Source organism: Marasmius oreades, chromosome 6 (assembly GCF_018924745.1).
Source record: "Marasmius oreades isolate 03SP1 chromosome 6, whole genome shotgun sequence".
Classification (NCBI taxonomy): Eukaryota; Fungi; Basidiomycota; class Agaricomycetes; order Agaricales; family Marasmiaceae; genus Marasmius; species Marasmius oreades.
In genome coordinates, this window is record NC_057328.1 from 421,412 (window position 1) to 440,123 (window position 18,712).

Consider the following 18,712-nt stretch of genomic DNA (forward strand, 5'->3'; position numbering starts at 1 on the left):
ACCTCAACCAGCAGGGACTGCTGGCATATACGAGTCCGAGGTCACGAGCACTGGACAGCTTTGAAAGTTTCTTTCTTCACTACTCTTTGTACCGATTGAAGGGAAAAGATAGATTGTTCTGGTGGCAGTAAATAAAGAAACTGGACAGTATTTCGAAGGGAAACGAACGAGACGATTTTGCCGTACACAGTTGAACATTCTCGAACACCCAGAGAAACTACGAAGGAGAGCTGTCAGTAAAATCATAGGTGAGTACTTATGAGAAGCACGCACCTGGCATTTCATGGATTGGTGGTAAGTCTTCTGCTCAGGTCCCTCCTTTCGCCGCCTCCTACCATCATCGAGTGTCACCGCCACCAGTGTGCAGCTCCCCTCAGAATTCCTCGTTATCCCTGAACTCGAATAGCATTTAACGTCGTACTGAAAACGGGCCTGCCATCGGTGGGTCGAAGAATTAGCAACAACCCCGAATGCTGAATATAAGAAATAGAAATAAGTATTCACCCGGGCTGTACATGTTACTGCAAATGTTTTGCATTGATATTTGTGCTTGCCCTAACGTACTTCGATCCTCCCAGCGCGTTCAAGAGAGTGGTACAGTATAAAAGTGAGAATGACTGCGTCCAAACTCGTGACTGCGATAAAGGACTTGAATAAAAAGGGAAACTAATTCGCACAGTTGCGCGGACCAAAAGAGACCAAGGAATAACCTCGATTCTGTTTGTGAAACCTGCACACACTCAATCGCTCAATCGCTCGATATTCCAGGGTATCGCAGGCGCTGGCAGATATTCCAATGTCGAATACATGTGGTCACTACCCGTCTGGTAGTTTTACGCGATTGGCACCGTCGTCGCACCTGGAATAGGAAACACATTTTATGTTTATGAAGAGGTCGAATAGGATACTAGTTGGGCACAATTCATAAAAGCGGTCGAATATAGTGTGCCTCCGAGGTACGATGGATTCATTTTTACCGCTATGCACTGTAATAAATACAGCTTTTTGTCTTTCCTACAGCGTCTCACGCGAGCTAGTTCTACTACTACATGGTTTCCAAGTCAACTACAATAGGTTTTACACAGGCTTTTTCTAGGCGTTCACATATGCTATTGTCGATTGAAGAAGGACTCAGGATTTGAATGGGATAACGCCGACCTTGAACAAAACGGAGAGCAAGTCTCAAGAACAATAAGGAGTTTGACGTGATCCTATAAAATACCTCTTCATCATCATCGCGCTATCTCTAAATCAATATCATGCTCCCCTCAATCCCGTTTTATCCCTCCTTTTTTGATCACCTTCGGCGGTTGGCCTTAGAATTCAGAAGAGAAGATCATGCCCATGGTGCATTTCCTACAATCATTTCATCGTCAACGCCCTCCGACTTACGAGATTTGCCAGCAAATAAATTAATCAAGACCGAAAATGCAGACATAACTTCCCTGATCGACACCAGCATACTTGATTCGCTTTCCGTCCGAAACGACCCACCCACACCGGATGAAGCCGACACTTTACGATCTCAATGTCGAATCGGTTCCAGCACTATAAAATCTCTCGATGCAGAAATTGACCAGCTACGGACCAGGTCAATGGAACTGCGGCAGACGAGAGAACAGTGGGGGGGACGGATGACAGCCTCCATGAGGGTACTTCATCCCATTCGTCTCCTCTCTGACGAGATGTTAGCCATTGTCTTTCGGTTCTGTGTAGATGAAGACATTCGAACCGAAGAACTCATGGCGAATCTTGATCCCCTCGACGACTGTTCACCGCCGACACTTGACGTCACCAAGTCACCTTGGGTGTTGGGTCAGGTCTGCCGTAGATGGAGGAGGGTAGCTCTGTCGACTCCTCGCCTTTGGAATATGGTCGAGATCAATTTCCAACGTGCGAAGGGTCCAATCATCGGACCACATCTATTCTTTACGCATCATCTTCTACCACTGCGGCTTGCACGAGTCCAAAATCAACCGCTTTCCATATCATTAAACTTGCCAACATCGGATGGCAACATAATCCCTCCGATTCTATGGTCGAAGTTATCCCAATGGAAAAACCTTACCATCCGTTCTCCTATGTTGTACTTTGGCTACCTTACGCGTTGCGCAAACAGGCTGTCGAATCTATCATGTCTTCACCTCCACTTCAAACTTCCTCCGCAGGATGAGATACCCAACCACCGCTTTGGTATTTATGGCATTTTTCAGAACACTCCAAATCTCCGTCAGCTCACATTGTCCGGAAACGTGGAGTCCATGTCTTTCCTCTCCATGGAATTTCCGTGGAAGCAGATAACCTATTTCACGACGAGAAATATCATTCCACCCTGCCATTCATCCGCCGTATTCCGCACCGACTTTTATTTCCAGATCTTGCCTCTTCTGAAGAACGTACAAGAATGTAGTTTAGTGCCGATATCGTTCCATACGGAAACCTATCGTTCTTTAACTCTTCCCAAACTCCACCGTCTCGTCTTCACGGGACCGAAGCATGGCATTGCCACCTTGACTGACTATCTCGACCTCCCGGCCCTGCGAAGCCTCCGTTTCGACAACCTCGCACTTCCAGAAATCCGTATCTGCCCCATCCGTCATCGGGTCAACTCGAGGAGCTTATTCTTGATGATATCGACCTCGATCCCAAAGAGGTCGCCGGAATGCTCCAATCATCCTATCTGCGAAGTGTTCACACAGTCAGGCTTCCTCCTGGTGTAGCGAGTTCACCCAGTGAATTTGAAGATCTCCTTGAAAGGTTGACTTGGATGAAAGACTCGAGATCCTTTTTCTATCATCCTCATTTGCGATATCTTGTCCTTGGCCATATCAGATGGGAATGGCGTTGGGGGTCTGATTCGGCGACCTGGGGGGTATGGTCTACTGTCAAGTGAGATGTGGATCTTACTTATTCTGATGAGCTTCTGCGATATTCAGGGTTTCGATAGAGGTTGTTGAACATCATTAACCTTCTCCGTGCTACATATGGAGCTTCTGGTGTTACCCCGATGTTTGTTGTACAATCTTTAGACCGATCGTTTGTGACCTTTTACTTTATTTGTAGTTATTCTGTACATTATGAATCACCACCGATTGAGGTAGCATCGAATCGTATGTTAAGTATAGTCCATTTCGGTCAGATGTGGTGGAAAGCTAAGGAGGACCAATATTCCAACCTCGGAAGCGCGCATATCCTTCATTTCCACAACGACGACCTTGGTAGATTTTGGCTAAGATCTCGTATATGTGCCTTTTGACTGCTCGAAAAACCCAAGAGGAACCGTACCGGACGTTCCCTCGATATTTTCCTAACAAATGGGTGCATTGCCATTGATGACATTCGCAGCCTTGTTATTAGGCGCACCCTCACCCCTACCACATCCGCCATCACTCCCAGGAGCAAATTTAGCGAGCGCGCATTTTCCAGTGTTAAATCCGCAGCATGCAGTCGTGCAGTCGGAGTCACGACCGCAGTTGGCACCAATACCGGCATTTCCAGCTGTAGCAGGTCCATCGAAAGGTGCAGAGGGAGGAGGTGATGAAGTCTCTTCTTGGTTGTTCTGGCTTTCCGGGTTGACAGCTTTGTTCGTAGCGGGAGGTGTACCACTTCCGCTGAAACCACAGCCGGACTTGCCTTTTTTGCGAACAAGATAAAAAGGGTTAGTCGGTTTTTGTATAGGCGAAGAAACGGTACTGACCTTGTTCGTTGGCGACAGCAGGGCCGGAGCAGATGTCAATCTCACCGAGCGTAGCGCAACATCCCGAAGCACAATCGGCGTTCGATAAACATTGCCCAGTGATGAACTGCTCTCCCCGACCATTTCCGATATGAACAACACCAGCTGCATCCGGGGAGAGAGGTGTCCTGATTGAAAGCGATAGGTGATATAAGTAAATAAGTATGGTGAATCACACTATATGAGGGGAGGAGGTAACGTACCTAGGCGAGATTGCGACTGCTTCGTCAACATCACGTTTGACAGAGGTACCGGGGCAGTTGCCCCGAAGGACACCAGCAGCTCTACTGTTGGATTGACCGTTTCCGTGACCGCATCCACCATCACGAGTGAGAGCGATGACAGCACCGGCGCATTTACCGGTGTTGAAAGCACAACAACCAGATGCACATTCAGCGTCGACGCTGCATGGACCGGTGATGAATTGGGTACCGGGAGCTGCACGAGGGACGTAGAAGGCAGAGGCAACTAAGAGAACGAGAGATTGGTGAGACAGGCTCTATAAGAGAAACGAGGAAACCTACGGTTAACGGAGAGGAGAGTGAGGAGTAACGTGAACTTGGCCATGGATAACGAATGAAAAGCTGTTGAGCTTGATGGTAAAAGAGTTGGGTGGAGATCGACAAAGGCTCAGCCTTGTAACGCAAATAAGAGAGGCGAATGGAGAACGATGCAATCGCTGAGGAAATTTCCAGGTTTCGCGGCGCTTTTTATAATCGCATTTTGGCTCCTTTTCCCAATCTCCTAAGGCAAAAAAACCTGAGTGTGCGTGAGTTGTGCGGCTGTCTCAAGAGATATCATAGACCCTGGAATAAAAATGAATCGATCGGCATCTCGAGCGCGTAAGGAGTAACCCTATTCACGTACGGAATCCTTCCCATTTGGGGGCTCAACGTTCAACGTTCGGCAGCAAAGCCTGCAGTCATCTTCTACGATTTCTCTCAATCACACCCGACTCGTACGCCCTTTGAACATGTACAACGAGTGGGTTCTTGAATAGGCAGTCACCCAGTGTTTTCGAGGGGCAAGTCTAACTTCCGAGACTTGCTACCGCGAACGATGGTCTGCGCAGTCTTCAGGGGAAATTGTTCCGATGTGCCGTGCGACAAAGGGTTGTAGACTGCTCCTGTGTTATTTCCATCTCCTTCATTATTCGTAGGTCCACTCACTTATTCGGTAGCTCTATTGATCAGATAGTTGAACCGCTAGTGTGATTCTTCGAGCTCTAAGCGACCAATTCAGAAGAACCTTTGTGTATTTTAGCTAAAACTCGAAGATCTATAGAGGAGTCGGAATACGTACGGATTCAATAAACAGGAGTGTCCTTCATATTTCGGCGTTCGCTGGCCCGGGATTGAAAGAAAATGTATCATATTGTGCCAAAAAAACGTGCAAAACAGTTTGGGGGCACCTCAGGATATTGAGATAGAACATTTCGGTTGAGCATGCATGCATTTCGACGTCGTGTTCTATGGCTGTCACACGTTACATATGACCAACAGATTGTCACAAATCACGTGTTCGAAACCGTTTTTTATTCGGTTTCTCGGCAAACCGCCTCGTATTTCGGTTCCAAAACGGTTTGACCCGAACCGACGGGAACGCTATGGATATCTTCCTCAACCATTCATTGACAGTCCTCACAGTCGCCCTCTTGCTAGCACTCATTCAACTTTCATTCAACTATCGTCGCCGTCGTCGCTCACCGGCACCCTTCCCACCTGGTCCGAGCTTCCTCTCGGTCATCAGAAACGTATTTGATATCTTCACACGAGATCATCCTCGCTGGATCACTTTCAACAGCTGGTCAAAGATTTATGGGAACATATTTCACTTCAACGTCTTCGGAACCAACATAGTTGTCCTCAACTCTTACAAAGTCATGGATGAGCTTCTCAACAAACGATCACAAAAATATTCCGACCGACCTGGTTCGTGCAATACAATAATTATCTGCGTTGGCTCAAAGGCTCACCTCCTGTATGATAGATTTTCATGTGCAAGTGGACATCATAGGGTTAGCCACTCTCACCAATAGATGACCGACTATTTGCTCAAAATGGAGTTCGTTTTAAGCAATCTTTGGAATCTGGGTTGCAAGTATTACTTCTTTTACTTTGATATACCTGTATTTACGGACTCCCTCAATCCACTTTACACACAGCTATGCGGTCTTCTGAATCTTGGAGGTTCCTCTCGTTTCTACTATGTTCCTGCTTCCATCCCCTCACTCATACTCCCCATTCAACAGAACTCATCGTAAAATCCTTTACAATGCCTTTCATCCTCGAGTCATGCCAGAGTACTACGCCGACCTACGGACCGGATCAATATTCTTACTCAGAAACATCATCTCCTCTCCAGAAAATTTTGTGGACCATGTCAGTCAGTAAGTAAGACTCCACCGTTATTTCCTTTCGTACAAAGTTTGCAGCTAACCGGCGGTTATAGCTACACGGCCACTCTAGCTCTGAAACTGGCTTACGGCTACACCGAACTCGAAACCAACGATAACCAATATCATGTCCGTTTAGCTCACGATATGAATGATTCGTTGCAATCCGTCGTTCCTGGGTCGTTCTTGGTCGAATATGTTCCCATTTTGAGATATCTTCCTGGTATGTTGCCGTCTGATAACTCACATCTCCCACAACTTTTCTACTCAAACATCTACCGAATCACTCGAAGGCTGGTTCCCAGGGACGTCGTTCAAAGGAAAGGCTGTGGCATGGGCCGTGTCCATAAATGAGTTGAAGAATAAACCGTGGAGACGGTTGAAACAAGCCATAGTCCGCATATGAGCCATTCATTGATACATAGGGCTTACTGTTTCTTATTTCAGGATAACGGCACTTCCGTACCCTCGTTTTCGACTCGCAATCTCGAGAAGTTTAATGTCGTAATCACCTCGGGAAGTGAGCATACTGGCATGGAAGAAGTGATCAAGTGTTGTGCCGCAACTATCTATGGAGGTAAGTAACTCCCGAACCAACTCTGCTGGCACAAAAATTCATGACTACCAATATATATAGTGGGATCAGACACGGTTTGTCGTCTTTCAGTCGTACCAGGACTATTCATGGACTGAATGGTTATTTATAGACTACCTCAGCCATATTCACTTTCATTCTGGCGATGACCCTCTATATTGATGTACAGAAAAGGGCTCAAGATGAGATTGACAGAGTTGTTGGTACCTCCCGACTCCCGGATTTTAGCGATCGGGATAGTCTGCCTTTTGTAAATGCCGTTTTCTCAGAGGTTTTGCGATGGAATCCTGTAACACCACTCGGTAGGCGTCTATCTCCTTCCGCAGGACATTATTTTTGAGCTTAGGGTCGATCAGGGGTTTCTCATCGTGCCAGAGAGGACGATGAGTATGAAGGGTATTCCATACCTCGAAGTACGTTCCGTTCGGCGCGCTGTGGTCGTTTTACCTCCCCTCACCTTTCCCATGAATAGATACAACAGTTGTACCCAATATCTGGTGAGCTGAAAGCTCACCCGTATCTTCTTTAGGACCCTAATCTCGTCCGCCCAGGGCGGCTTTACACGACGAATCTCTTTATGGACCCAACACTATGGACTTTGATCCCGACCGTTTTCTCAAACACGACGTCGGCAAGCCTCTTCCACCAGATCCCGGGAATATAGCGTTTGGATTCGGTAGAAGGTAAGTTTTGCGTAGTCGAAGTATTATCTACCCCGCGAGCAGAAAGATAACCGTAATTTACGTTCAGGATTTGCCCGGGAAGACACTTGGCTGAAAGTTCACTGTGGATAACCATGACCTACCTGCTGGCAACCTTCAACGTCGCAAAAGAAGTTGATTCTCAAGGGCAGGAGGTAGAGCCAGATGTCCGGTATAGCGAGGGACTTGGCAGGTTGGTTTCTACTACTAGTTCGAACTTCGAAAGTGACTCAATTCAATGCTCCTCTTTATCGTCATAGCGGCCCCTTTCCATACAAATGCCGGTTCATCCCAAGGTCCTCGGCGGCTGTGAAACTTGTAGCAAATTGAGCCACGGGAGGATGGGAGCAGAGGGTGTATTTCGCACAAAACGCATGTTGTCTTATTACTTTCGTCTCCGAAGAACTACAAAAATCAATGCACGGATGTTAATAACCAAGAAAATCTAACACTAAGATCACAACAAGCGGTCAATACACCTCAATACGACGCGAATCGAAACACCTGCTTCCATCTTCAACCCTCTAGAACCATCCTCGACCGCCACCTCCAAGTTTTCCCTGTGAGTCACCATAGAATTTTCTCCTTACGCCTGCACCCATCTTCAGCCCAGCTACTTCCCACACCTTCCACAGCTCCTCCGATAAGCACCTCCCAGGTAAAATCCTCTCCAATAACGCCGGATGGTACCTCCCGGTTATACACTGGTCCCCACGGAATACGACCTCCAAATCAGGATCATGGAGGGGGTAGAACGTGAATCCAGCAGGTGCAGGTGGTAGATTGATGTTCTTCAAATCCCCATCCATACATCTGTGATCCCGGGAAGCATCTCCCATTGGTTCGAGCTTGTAGAAAGCCGCTGATACCCTAAGCTCCGCAGCGTCTTCCAGTCCCTGTTCACCACTGCTAATGCGAGTCTCCTCCGAGTCTGCCGGCGAGTGTAGTATAACGTCAAACCCGTATATCCGTGCAAAAAGACCATCGGGTCCAGGTCGCGACGGTCCGGGCGTGGTACTACTGGATTGTGTGACAGATTTTGTGAGTTCATCGACAACACCGCTCGGAAACGCAACTTTAACAACATCCCCAACCTGGATTTCCTCTCCCCCGAGCCAGATAGAGCTCGCTCGTATGAGAGTTTTGCTACCATTGTCGAAAGTTTCGGCTTGAGATTGGTTCAGTATAGACCATTTGGACGCAACCTTGACTGCGAGTTGTACAGCCCGAGTGTGTAAGGCAGTAGCGACTTCGAATTTAATGGAGAATGAGGTTGCGTGAGCAGCAACGTGATTGACTTCTTTGGCAAGCTCGAAAGAAAGTGTGCATGGCGGATGATTAGTGTGGAATACAGGATGGTATGGAAGTACATTCTCCTGCGAGACGGCGAGTGCAAACTCGTCGAAACCGAGGATTTGCACCACGATGTCGCAGTCGTCTGAACCAGTGAAGGCTGTACTGGACATTTCGAATGACTTGGAATATACTAGTAGGGCGGGGATTACGTTCAGGACAATCGCGGGCCAAGCACAAATGGAGACTTTCAGATCAGGGCTTTCGATGGGGTGCTCCAGGATAACATCTATTAGATCCCCAATCCGAAACTGGCAGTTACGCGATAGTGGGGCAACTTCGAGAGCCACAGTTCTCTGCGCTGCTCCATACGGCTCAAGTTGTGGCTGAAGCATCACTTTCAGATCGTTACGTGGTTGATTCTCCTGTGAAGTCGATGGACTAGAATCACTAGATTCAATCTCAACCAGAGATTGTGTCCTTTGTGGTGCACATGCAGTTGGACCTGATGTCTGCTTTTTTACTCGCAATAGGCTATCTGTCCAAAAAATACCTCTTCTCTTCAAGTCATTAGTGATATTTCTTTGCGGGTTGTGGGTGCAGCCTCTACATCGACAATTGGTTTTGGTCATAGTTGGATCTGTGAAAAGCCATATTGCGTGCTCTATAAATTCATTGGGGCTTCTAAAAGGCCTGCAATTGACTGTGAGAAAGGTTAATGAAACGAAAGAAAGTGCTTCAAAGGTCAGTACTCACTGCTTCCAAACAAGAAACAGTCTTCGCTGCACCCCCTCGCTTGCTTATAGAGTGTATAGTATTTTGGAAAGGAGGAAAGTATGCACGCATTAGGCTCGACTTTAGTCGTACGCATCAGAAGAATATCAGAAGACGCGAAATTGGACAGATACGAACCATTGGGCCACTTCAAAGCACGCGCCAACGCCTCTCCAATTGCCTTATACCATTTCCACATATGCGGGTCCACCAATTCACTGTTTTCATTGGCCTTGCATTCCCTCAATTTGATAGCCCTACTGGGGTTCGGTTGTCTGTTTGGAGATCCGTCACTGCGGGGAAATGTAATTCGGCTGATACTGCCATTTTTTGAAATGGTGTCGGTCATAATGTAGTTCTCGTCGCTCGATGCTCAAGTTGTGCTCAAGATGGGTGCGATAAAACACAGACTTAGACTTTGACTATCAGAATTCGAGTTGAAAGAGAAGTTCAGATCCTGGCGCGGTTTATTTGATCAGACTGAAGAATGAAGATGGTCAAACACACGACGGTGTCACGGTCGCGTTACGGGTGGTGTGCATCACATGCCAAACCGGAAGATCCCGGCCACTGTCAGGTGCTCCAAGTTCCTCTCCACGATCCAGTAGTGACTCTGAATGCTTCAGAACTCTCAGACCACGGGAAAAGGCTACCAGGACTTCAATATTGCGATCAGATACCTTTCCAGCATCCAAACAGTCCGCTTAGATTCATAAACATTTTTTTCTCGAATGTTCCAACTGGTTCTTGAATCATCTCAGGGATCATCCTTTACAACACCGATGACGCTTGGCTTTACGTCGTAACGAACGTTCTAGACAAGCCATAAAGCTATAAAACCATGTTCGGGCCGGCCTCGTAGCCTCTGACAATCGAGTCAACCATCACAACTTCAAGTTAATCTACATCTCAACTACATCCACCATGTCTGTCTACTACTACGAGCCTTTCTACAACTTTGACCGCTTCTTCGACGAACTCTCTCGTGGCGGTCAACCTCGAGAAAGCCAGGATAACGCTGTTACTAGCGTTGTCAAGTCCGTCAAACCAAGGTGAGTGAATCCCCCCTCCTCCATAGGAAAACATTGGATATTGATTAAATGACTCTCAACAGGATGGATCTTCACGAAGATAAAGAGAAAAACGTCGTCACCGCTACATTCGAGCTTCCCGGACTTCAGAAGGAAGACGTTCAGCTTGACGTTCACGACGGAAGATTGACCGTCTCCGGAGAGACAAAAATTTCCGAGGATCATGAACAGGGTGGTTATGCTGTTCGTGAAAGGAGGTTTGGAAAGTTTTCTCGTACTCTACAGCTTCCAGTTGGCGTCAAGGTGAGTAATCTGGACGATCGTTCGACTATGAGCTTGATACTAATGCGTTTGGTCTACAGGAGGAAGAGATCAAGGCGTCTCTGGAGCACGGGGTTCTTACGGTCACTTTCCCCAAGACCGGGAAGCAGGCTGAGCCCAAGAAGATTACTATTTCTTAGACGTTGAGTTTGATAACGAATTGGGAGTTGGGGATCATTGGGGATCATGGAGTCAAAATATAATATATGTACAAAAGTACTTGAATATCAATCAATAGGTTTTCTCTGGTATTTAACGTGTCGGGTACAAGCACTCTATTCCAGTCCCGTTACAGCGAGGCCTTCCGTATAGGAATAGGAACCATACGAAGAGCCGTTTCAGAGAGCATCTCTCTCAACACATTTGCAACGGCGGCCATAGAAGCTATAAACGATTGCGAAAGAGTAATTCAGGTTACCCCCAACTAGTATAACGAAAAGCGTATGAACTCACGTCTTTCTCGCGGGTCGTGCCGCCAACACTTCTGAATCACATCCCAAATCTTATCATCCAACCCGGGACACTCGTCAGGTCCAGGTCGTATCGGTCGAACGCCCGATACCACATCATGAATTACACCACCATAGAACCGTCGATGAGGAAATGGAACGCGTCGGGTGTATACCTGTTGGGAAACAGTCGACACGTTCAGCAAATTTGACTTTGGCGAGAGAAAGGGAAGATGAGGGGGGTTGGAAAACAGAGGATTTAAAATAAAAACGTAAACGTACCTCCAACATCGTCATACCAAAACTATACACATCACTTTCAACCGTCGTCCTGAGCTTCGACTTCGTCCGCGGATCCTCATATGAATCCTCGCAGGAACCGTCAACTGGTTCATACGAAGATTCCGAAATCATGATCTCAGGAGCCATCCACCTCGTTCCATCGTCACTAGCAATAATCCAATTAGGAGGCGTAGGGAGGTAATTAGTGCCAATGTTGGATATAACAGCTGTTGGCCTATTAGTATTGCCGCCATTCCCGTCGTCATCTTTGATGAAAATGTGGCGCTGTCAAAAAAAGCGGGTAAGTTGAGGAGGGAGAGTTCGGGATAATCAGATGGTAACTCACCCCTCTGACATCGCCATGAGAGACGGGGGGATTACGAGAGTGCAAGTATGCGAGGCCTTCGGCTGCCCCGCAGAGCTGGTACAAGGGCAAGTTGAGGAGATTTCATCTTCACAGAAACAGAATACACACAAGCACCAATGGGTCCGTCTTGGGATGATTCGACAGATAGCTGTTGATAGTCCCGTTCCGATAAAACGGTGTAACACTCGACGCCCACTTTCCATACGCGAACACGAGTCCGTATAACGGTGCGATGTTGGGATGGGCCAGGTTGTTCCAAATGAGTAGTTCTCGTTCGAGTCTCTGATTTAGAAAGTGAGATCAGTTCCAATAACTGACGGAATACGGTTTATGGATTATAATCGTACGCACCCTCAAAAACACCCTCCTCCCATCGGGATCCCAGAAATTCTCTCTCCACACTCTAATCGCCAGAAACCCGTCTTGCTTGTTCTGTGCTAGGTATGTCGTCGTACACCGATCATCGGCAAGAAAGGCATTGTCTTTCGCGAAAGAAGTAGATGCTTCGGGTAGTAAGAGTTCGGGATGGTCGACTTCGTGACAGTGATCAGCCTGTTCATTCAAAGTCAAGTCATTAGGTTTTCGAGTGCGAACTTTGTATGCCGATCAGTACTTACGGAGTAAAAATACATCTCCATGGTAGAGACCACGCGTTGAAAACCGTGAAAGTGGCGTTGAGAAGAACGAAGGGAAGAAAGAAAACGGAAACGCGCCTCGCTTTTCCAACCGTGAAGAGCCGGGCCTTTATAGTTCTAGTCACCTTTGTCTGCGGAATGCAACGTGAAAAGAAAAGAAAGGTGTAAGACAGTGGCCGTGAGGGGAGTGGAGGCAGTGCACAAAGCAAGCTGCGAAACGTTTTTAAAGGTGTTGGGGGCCGTGTACGCGAATAAAGGTCCCGGGCGAGAAGGACAGATGGGCGCTAATAGGTACAGGTGGAAAAATGGCTGCGCAAGGAGTCATCTCCTTATAAGCGGGTTTACAATGGAGGTTCCTTCCTCGTTTGTGAAGCCGCAAATATTCAGTGTATGTTGAAACGATGAGTGTGATGTATCTTTTTGACAATTATCACATATAGATTAGCGGATCCGGGAAGGACTAGGAAATGATAGGAATGGAAGACTTACTAGGAATGGGTGGGTATTGATGGCGGTCGCTCAGGTGTACATGTACGGGTCGGTAGCTGCCGACAAGAATGAATGCAGACTGATTATACCTCACTCTTACTCGAGCCTCCTGCGTGTTTTTGAAGCCCCTGTTTGAAGGATGTGCACAACTGGAAATGGTAACGCGTTGTCCACCGAGAAGGAGTCACAGGCCGTGGACATAAATTTGGTATTCAATCAATGGGTTGTTCGCTTTTTGTCCAAGATACAGCTTTTATCCTGAATAATTTACATCAGAACATGTAATCCGTTTAGATGAGGCTATGACCAAAGAAAACCGCCTCATACCGTGACCTCGTTGCATGCAGGTAGAGTTGAACATGGCCTGTCTGACTTCGGATTGAACGTCCACAAGAGCTGTCCGGTTGTTGATTGTTGATGATGTACAGGCCTTATTCACATGTAAGGTCGTGTATAACTCGTGTCAATGGACTTTTGATATTTGACAAACACCACAGAGCAGCGTGGATCAAAATTCAGAGCATCCTCAGCGCCAGAGCGCTTAGGAGGAAGCACGGGGTTCTGGAAGCGAGAATGTTCAAACGAGTGCTAGCGAAGGCGCGTCGGGCGCGTTCGAACCTGATGGCCACCCTTTCGGTTTCTAGTTGCCGTATAAATTCCTGTGAAGCATAGGAGGATCGATCTTCATCGGGATAGCAGGAATACAACAGCTTGAGAACGGAGTCAGTTATTTAAATTGACATGCGCGCAAAACGCAAACAAGGCCAAATGGTCCGTGCGCATCGACCGCACTATAAAAGGCCGCTGGGTCGCATTTTTTGTTTTCTTTATCTCTTGTGCTCGGGCACGTACTATCGCCAGTGAGGTCTTTACCGAGGCATAGTCTTTTGCTGATTGCAAATTACACATCCGAACCCGTCTGTTAGCTTTGGCTTCCAGCAATTTTTTGACCCTCTTTCGCTTTCTTAGTGACGATTTTCCTTTTCATGGAAAATCTGAAAGAAAGTTGGAGATTTATACAGTATTTTGTACGAAAATATATATATATATAGTAGCAATAAAAATACCAATTTTTGTTTATAAAAGTTCTTGAATCTGAGCAATTGGGCAAAATGTATATGTATGGTGTTGGAACTTTGAGGCTTCCTTGGACCTATATGGACCTACATGTTTCTTAGTTGCCATCATTGTACATGACAAGAGTGAGTTTGGTTTGGTTTGGTGTTACACTGATACATGATAGTAAGTACAACTCAGAAATATTCTGCCCACAGGTATACCCTGATGTCAAAGCCATTGGACCTACTTCCATGACAAGGTGATAGTTTGAGAGCCAGAAGATGCTACTGTACCCTGGCGATTCGGATCAGATTCCCATTGAACCTGGAGGTCCAGAATGGTGCATTAGAAGATCATTGGGGGTGAAAGATAGTAAAGAAAACTCACACTTCCACCATTCTTCCGTATAAACTTGTACTCGAACTGGGTGTTAGCAGGGATATTAACCGTGACCGACCACTGAGGATAGTTAGCAGAAGACAACGCCAGCTACACACAATTCCAATTCAGTTAAACCGCCCAAAGGAAGGGCGTGTAACATGTAACAACGTACCGCAGACGTGGGGTCCCAGTTCGCCAGCTCTGGAATGCTACCAGCAAGGAAGATGTTCTAATTTCACGGGTACTATAAGTAAGCGACAACTCCTTAAAGGAAGCTAGCGAATTCAGCTTGCCTCGCCCAAAACCGTCGTAGCAGTCTCCACAAACGTAACCGCAACGTTTCCTCCACTACCACTACCACCTGTACTTCCGCCGCTTCCTTTAGCTCCCGTATGTATCGCGAGCGCACTTCGCGCTGGAATAGTTGCGGTAAACGAGCCACCGGAGACAGCGACGCTACGATTTTCCGACATCGTTAGGATCCAACGAACGTGAACGTATGTAATAGCTGAGTCTGGGCTTACCCAACACCAGTACATGCTCCCGACGAGCTCTTCCCGCTAATAACATCACAATAGTTTCCGTTCGGGAGGGACGTGGAGAATTGAGAACTCCAAGCTGAATCGGCGTTATTGATTGCTACGAAACCAGCGGATCCTAACGACAGAGCAAGCATGATGATTCACACACTTAGATCTATCTGGACTCCAAAAGTATCGAGTCTTACCTCGGCCAAAAGCAATTCGGTTAGATTGAGGCGAAACCCAGTTCGTAATGGCTGCCGTGCCAACAGTGTTCCGGAACCCCACCATTCCGGAGAAGGCGACCCAACGATGCTGGCATAACCAACCGTTTGCGCCTCCTGTAGCTGAACAAGTGCCCGTGCCACCGTTCGGGGCACCATCGTCGATGGTCGAGAAGGAGTAACTAGAAAGAATGGTAGGCGTTCCGTAAGGATGAGCGAGCGAGAAGATCGTCGCAGTCACATATGTATTTGAGGGTGATCTACTATTCAGCGAGCCGCCATTCTGGGGGTGGGATGGGTCAGAAACAAAGGCAACGAAGTGGAGATGAAGAAAGGGCGTACACGCTCCGTGTCGTGGTTTGTTACGAATACGTTTGCTTGGGTTCCGGATACCCAGCCTGGATGATGCGCTTGAGTGACCCATCGGTCTCAAGCTTAGTGATATGAAATCATACCTCTGTTATCGAGGTTCTGAAGACCGGATATCGCGCCGTTCAAAAACGAGTCCCTCACAGTGGTGGCAAACCTGAATCTGTGGGAGAAGGGTCATCAGTTTAATGAACGTCTTTAGTAAGTTTTTACACTTACTCTTGTACGTCACCTGAATAGTCATGGATTCCATGAGATCGCAGTTGCACCATAATTGGAGGCATCCCCTCACCATTGTTGACATACTCCGAAGGCTGAACAGCCTCCCCAGCTCCAAATATGACTTCTTGAGTGATGTACGGTCTCGAGCTCAGACGGCCCAAGATGTTGCTGATGTCTCCAGAAGCAATGTCTAAGGAAATCAAGCGTGAGATCACCATGAAACCAAAAACTTCAATCATGACCATAAAGATACCCACGTTTCGCAGCATCCAATCGTAGACCATCAACACCAAGTGAAAGAAGATCATTGACGTATGTAGCCAGTCGACCTCGGACATATTCGGTATCCGTTGCTAAGCTTGAATCGATTGAAAAGGTTAAAACCCATGTGCATGCAGCGGAGAAAACTCACTCTGCAAGGTTGTCGAGTTCACATGTCTGAACTTCCGCGCGAATGCCGTAGTTGGCGATATCATCACCGGGTTCCAATCCGCAATGATGGAAGTCCTATCAGATGCGTGGATAGTATTCGTTTTTGAGATGGCAGAGTAGCGATGAGATGGGAAGGAGAGATAGACGGGCGAAGAACAGTAAGCATGGCGGTCACTTGGTAAAAACAAGATATGAAACGCACCTGATTTTGATAAATACCAGGATAGTTGTAATGCGTGAACGAAGATCCTCCAATGCCGGTACCGGAATCGCTACCAGCCATATGATTTAAGAGTGTATCTTTAGTTTCGGACCACGGGTAAACGTGTATTTGGTATGAGAGGGAAAAGGTACAAGTGAATCACCTGCGATGACCTTGACTCCGGCAGAATGGCAGGTATTGACCATGCTGGTTTATGGGAAGAAAAGCCTTATTTAGCAATGGACGGTCAAGAAAACCGAGGCGGATGGAAGTACTTCTGGAATTGTTGTCTATTCCCGCGTTTGGATGTCAGAGTGTAAGAGACAGGCTGGTAGTCTGTCCACCATTGGGAGCCCTGGACATGTTCTGCCGGCGGACTGACTGCAAAGATTGTAAGACATGGAGTGGGGAGTACTGAAAAGAACTGGCCTTGAACAAAACCATAACCAGCTGGACCTATGAAGTTAGTGCACTCCGAAGCAATGCTAAAGTATAGGAATGTTGCTGTTAGTGAAGAACAAGGAAGAATCGGATATGGCGGACTCGCCTATTCCATGTCCACTCAAACATCTGAATTATGACAGATTTGGATCCAGAGGGTGCCAGAGGGAAGAGAGTATCATTATGTTCAGCGGTTGGTTTACCCAAAACGCCATTGCCATTGAAGAGCGAAAGGAAGAGGAGGGTTGCAGTCGATAACATCGACGGACTCGCATACATGGCGGTCAAGACCTTCCACAAATGCACATGAAGTGGAAGATCGAGCCTTTATATTACTTTCTGAAATCGGTTTTCAATCTTGATGATTTCTCCGTTTCGAGAATCAGGAGGGGTATTCGAGGAGTCCAATCACGAATGCTGAGAACGAAACTGATCTGTTGCCATGCGCCATGTTATACTCGTACCATGTGCTCGCGGTATCAAAGATCCTTCATTGGGCCCTACACGAGAGATTATTGGACAGAAATGCCATAGACAGGTACAGACGACACGATGTAGTGAATGACGGGATCTGAAAACCCGAAGAACCTGCCGCAGATGCGGCGAATACTCCAGCTACGATAGCTAATGAAGAGGGTTGGGCGCAATGTCCCTCTTCAAAGGGAAGGTCAAGTTGGAAGAGGAAGGCGGCGAGGGGCGACGTTGGAGGAACACAAGTTGTAACAACGCGTCTCAAAATGAGAAAATTTGGATCACGTGTACTCGGCTCCAATTACTCGAATTTTTACGCTTTACCATACTGTACTCTCATTTGCACGATGCGTTGCACGTCTTTACCGCGTATCCAACCTCTAATCGGTTGAACGAACCAAGAAGTAGTTCGCCCCGACCAGTTTGAGTCCATACTGTTTCCCAAACTCGACAGCATTCCAACTTCGCCTCTCCTCCAATGCAGCACCATATTCCTTTGCGTCTTCTGGTATGGAAATCCCTCCTTTCGGTTCTTGGAACAGGAGAAAAGCTGGACGATATAATGGACCGTAGATTAGCTGCAGCGTTCAAGAAGCATGCTATATAATAGCAAGGACTGACTATATCGATGAAGGCCGGAGCCTGGAGGAGGTCCTGGAGGTCGATAGGGCGTGATGGACAGTTTCGTCTTCAGGGCCATAAGACTATCAGTCTCTGTAGGGGTTTTAGCAGGTGATTTTAACCCAGTTATCTGTAAATAATTCGAGATATATCAACCTTCTCGTTCTAGATACCCGTTTAACCAAGAACGTACCACCCAATGCCTGAACTGCCTGTACTTCGGTTCAGCGCGCGATGGCGCATCTGGATCCGTCATAACCAACGTATACATCGTCTCCCCTTCACTGCTTGTTGAATCGCCAGCTGCCTCGTCGGACATAACCATGGGCGTAAAGTTGATCTGCGGCTCGTCTAAGGTGTCTTCTCTTGCAAGTTCTGTGCTCAAGATAGCTTCTTTCCCAGAAAGATAGATGATGGAGAACAAGACTGAGGGATTGAAGTCTTCTGGTGCTACATCGGGAATGATCTGCTCGCGTTTGAGAGCGGTTACCACTGCGGACAGTGGGTCAGCCATCGGAGAAGGTACGTGTGATAAATCGTTCAATGGAGAAGGAGAGACAACAGAGCGTTGTCATAATTAGCATCGGCGTGCACGGGCCAGGCAAGTGACCTCATAAGAGAAGTAGCTTGCACTTGATCATGACCTCATTATTGACTCGAGGACGCATATGGGTGTAGACTGTAGTATCCTGATACCTTAC

The 18,712-nt window shown here is 47.2% G+C and overlaps 8 protein-coding genes across 10 annotated transcripts; 3 read left to right on the forward strand and 5 right to left on the reverse strand.

The window, feature by feature from the left end:
* Positions 1 to 727: 727 nt before the first annotated feature.
* On the forward strand, positions 728 to 2,720 carry E1B28_009561 (uncharacterized protein; the record flags this gene model as incomplete). The annotated part of the gene is made up of 3 exons (XM_043154458.1): positions 728 to 956; positions 1,021 to 1,347; positions 1,405 to 2,720. The coding sequence occupies exons 2-3, from the start codon at positions 1,260 to 1,262 to the stop codon at positions 2,718 to 2,720; spliced, it is 1,404 nt and encodes a 467-aa protein (XP_043006913.1). The 5' UTR covers positions 728 to 956; positions 1,021 to 1,259.
* A 587-nt stretch (positions 2,721 to 3,307) lies between these two features.
* Positions 3,308 to 5,197, reverse strand: E1B28_009562 (uncharacterized protein; the record flags this gene model as incomplete). The annotated part of the gene is made up of 7 exons (XM_043154459.1): positions 5,039 to 5,197; positions 4,906 to 4,984; positions 4,604 to 4,856; positions 4,261 to 4,542; positions 3,940 to 4,204; positions 3,698 to 3,864; positions 3,308 to 3,633 (listed from the first exon to the last, which is right to left on the reverse strand). The coding sequence occupies exons 4-7, from the start codon at positions 4,301 to 4,303 to the stop codon at positions 3,308 to 3,310; spliced, it is 801 nt and encodes a 266-aa protein (XP_043006914.1). The 5' UTR covers positions 4,304 to 4,542; positions 4,604 to 4,856; positions 4,906 to 4,984; positions 5,039 to 5,197.
* Positions 5,198 to 5,301: 104 nt separating this feature from the next.
* On the forward strand, positions 5,302 to 7,869 carry E1B28_009563 (uncharacterized protein). 2 transcript variants are annotated; one of them, XM_043154460.1, is made up of 15 exons: positions 5,302 to 5,667; positions 5,726 to 5,753; positions 5,813 to 5,832; positions 5,901 to 5,925; positions 5,988 to 6,125; positions 6,188 to 6,354; positions 6,425 to 6,525; positions 6,579 to 6,708; positions 6,769 to 6,782; positions 6,839 to 7,028; positions 7,083 to 7,139; positions 7,199 to 7,223; positions 7,278 to 7,409; positions 7,477 to 7,620; positions 7,688 to 7,869. In XM_043154460.1, the coding sequence occupies exons 1-15, from the start codon at positions 5,343 to 5,345 to the stop codon at positions 7,755 to 7,757; spliced, it is 1,566 nt and encodes a 521-aa protein (XP_043006915.1). In that variant the 5' UTR covers positions 5,302 to 5,342; the 3' UTR covers positions 7,758 to 7,869. The 2 variants fall into 2 exon arrangements, with proteins under 2 accessions (XP_043006915.1, XP_043006916.1); XM_043154461.1 differs by having other exon boundaries at positions 5,726 to 5,832.
* An 82-nt stretch (positions 7,870 to 7,951) lies between these two features.
* Positions 7,952 to 9,843, reverse strand: E1B28_009564 (uncharacterized protein; the record flags this gene model as incomplete). The annotated part of the gene is made up of 3 exons (XM_043154462.1): positions 7,952 to 9,423; positions 9,477 to 9,575; positions 9,633 to 9,843. 3 exons carry the CDS (start codon positions 9,841 to 9,843, stop codon positions 7,952 to 7,954), a joined length of 1,782 nt encoding a protein of 593 aa, XP_043006917.1.
* A 243-nt stretch (positions 9,844 to 10,086) lies between these two features.
* Positions 10,087 to 11,081, forward strand: E1B28_009565 (uncharacterized protein). 2 transcript variants are annotated; one of them, XM_043154464.1, is made up of 3 exons: positions 10,087 to 10,546; positions 10,609 to 10,828; positions 10,888 to 11,081. In XM_043154464.1, exons 1-3 carry the CDS (start codon positions 10,419 to 10,421, stop codon positions 10,984 to 10,986), a joined length of 447 nt encoding a protein of 148 aa, XP_043006919.1. In that variant the 5' UTR covers positions 10,087 to 10,418; the 3' UTR covers positions 10,987 to 11,081. The 2 variants fall into 2 exon arrangements, with proteins under 2 accessions (XP_043006919.1, XP_043006918.1); XM_043154463.1 differs by having other exon boundaries at positions 10,351 to 10,828.
* E1B28_009566 (uncharacterized protein) lies at positions 11,080 to 13,759 on the reverse strand. Its single transcript, XM_043154465.1, has 9 exons — positions 13,396 to 13,759; positions 13,069 to 13,326; positions 12,562 to 12,995; positions 12,296 to 12,496; positions 12,053 to 12,226; positions 11,924 to 11,998; positions 11,578 to 11,862; positions 11,300 to 11,507; positions 11,080 to 11,230 (listed from the first exon to the last, which is right to left on the reverse strand). Exons 3-9 carry the CDS (start codon positions 12,580 to 12,582, stop codon positions 11,136 to 11,138), a joined length of 1,059 nt encoding a protein of 352 aa, XP_043006920.1. The 5' UTR covers positions 12,583 to 12,995; positions 13,069 to 13,326; positions 13,396 to 13,759; the 3' UTR covers positions 11,080 to 11,135.
* A 511-nt stretch (positions 13,760 to 14,270) lies between these two features.
* On the reverse strand, positions 14,271 to 17,620 carry E1B28_009567 (uncharacterized protein). The gene is made up of 18 exons (XM_043154466.1): positions 17,471 to 17,620; positions 17,026 to 17,419; positions 16,908 to 16,963; positions 16,754 to 16,859; positions 16,642 to 16,685; positions 16,479 to 16,576; positions 16,257 to 16,351; positions 16,102 to 16,202; positions 15,915 to 16,034; positions 15,842 to 15,854; positions 15,709 to 15,785; positions 15,596 to 15,651; positions 15,236 to 15,536; positions 15,033 to 15,165; positions 14,802 to 14,964; positions 14,681 to 14,737; positions 14,515 to 14,616; positions 14,271 to 14,451 (listed from the first exon to the last, which is right to left on the reverse strand). Exons 2-18 carry the CDS (start codon positions 17,196 to 17,198, stop codon positions 14,371 to 14,373), a joined length of 1,776 nt encoding a protein of 591 aa, XP_043006921.1. The 5' UTR covers positions 17,199 to 17,419; positions 17,471 to 17,620; the 3' UTR covers positions 14,271 to 14,370.
* A 150-nt stretch (positions 17,621 to 17,770) lies between these two features.
* E1B28_009568 (uncharacterized protein) lies at positions 17,771 to 18,525 on the reverse strand (the record flags this gene model as incomplete). Its single annotated transcript, XM_043154467.1, has 3 exons — positions 17,771 to 17,940; positions 18,012 to 18,141; positions 18,205 to 18,525. 3 exons carry the CDS (start codon positions 18,523 to 18,525, stop codon positions 17,771 to 17,773), a joined length of 621 nt encoding a protein of 206 aa, XP_043006922.1.
* Between the last annotated feature and the right edge of the window lie 187 nt (positions 18,526 to 18,712).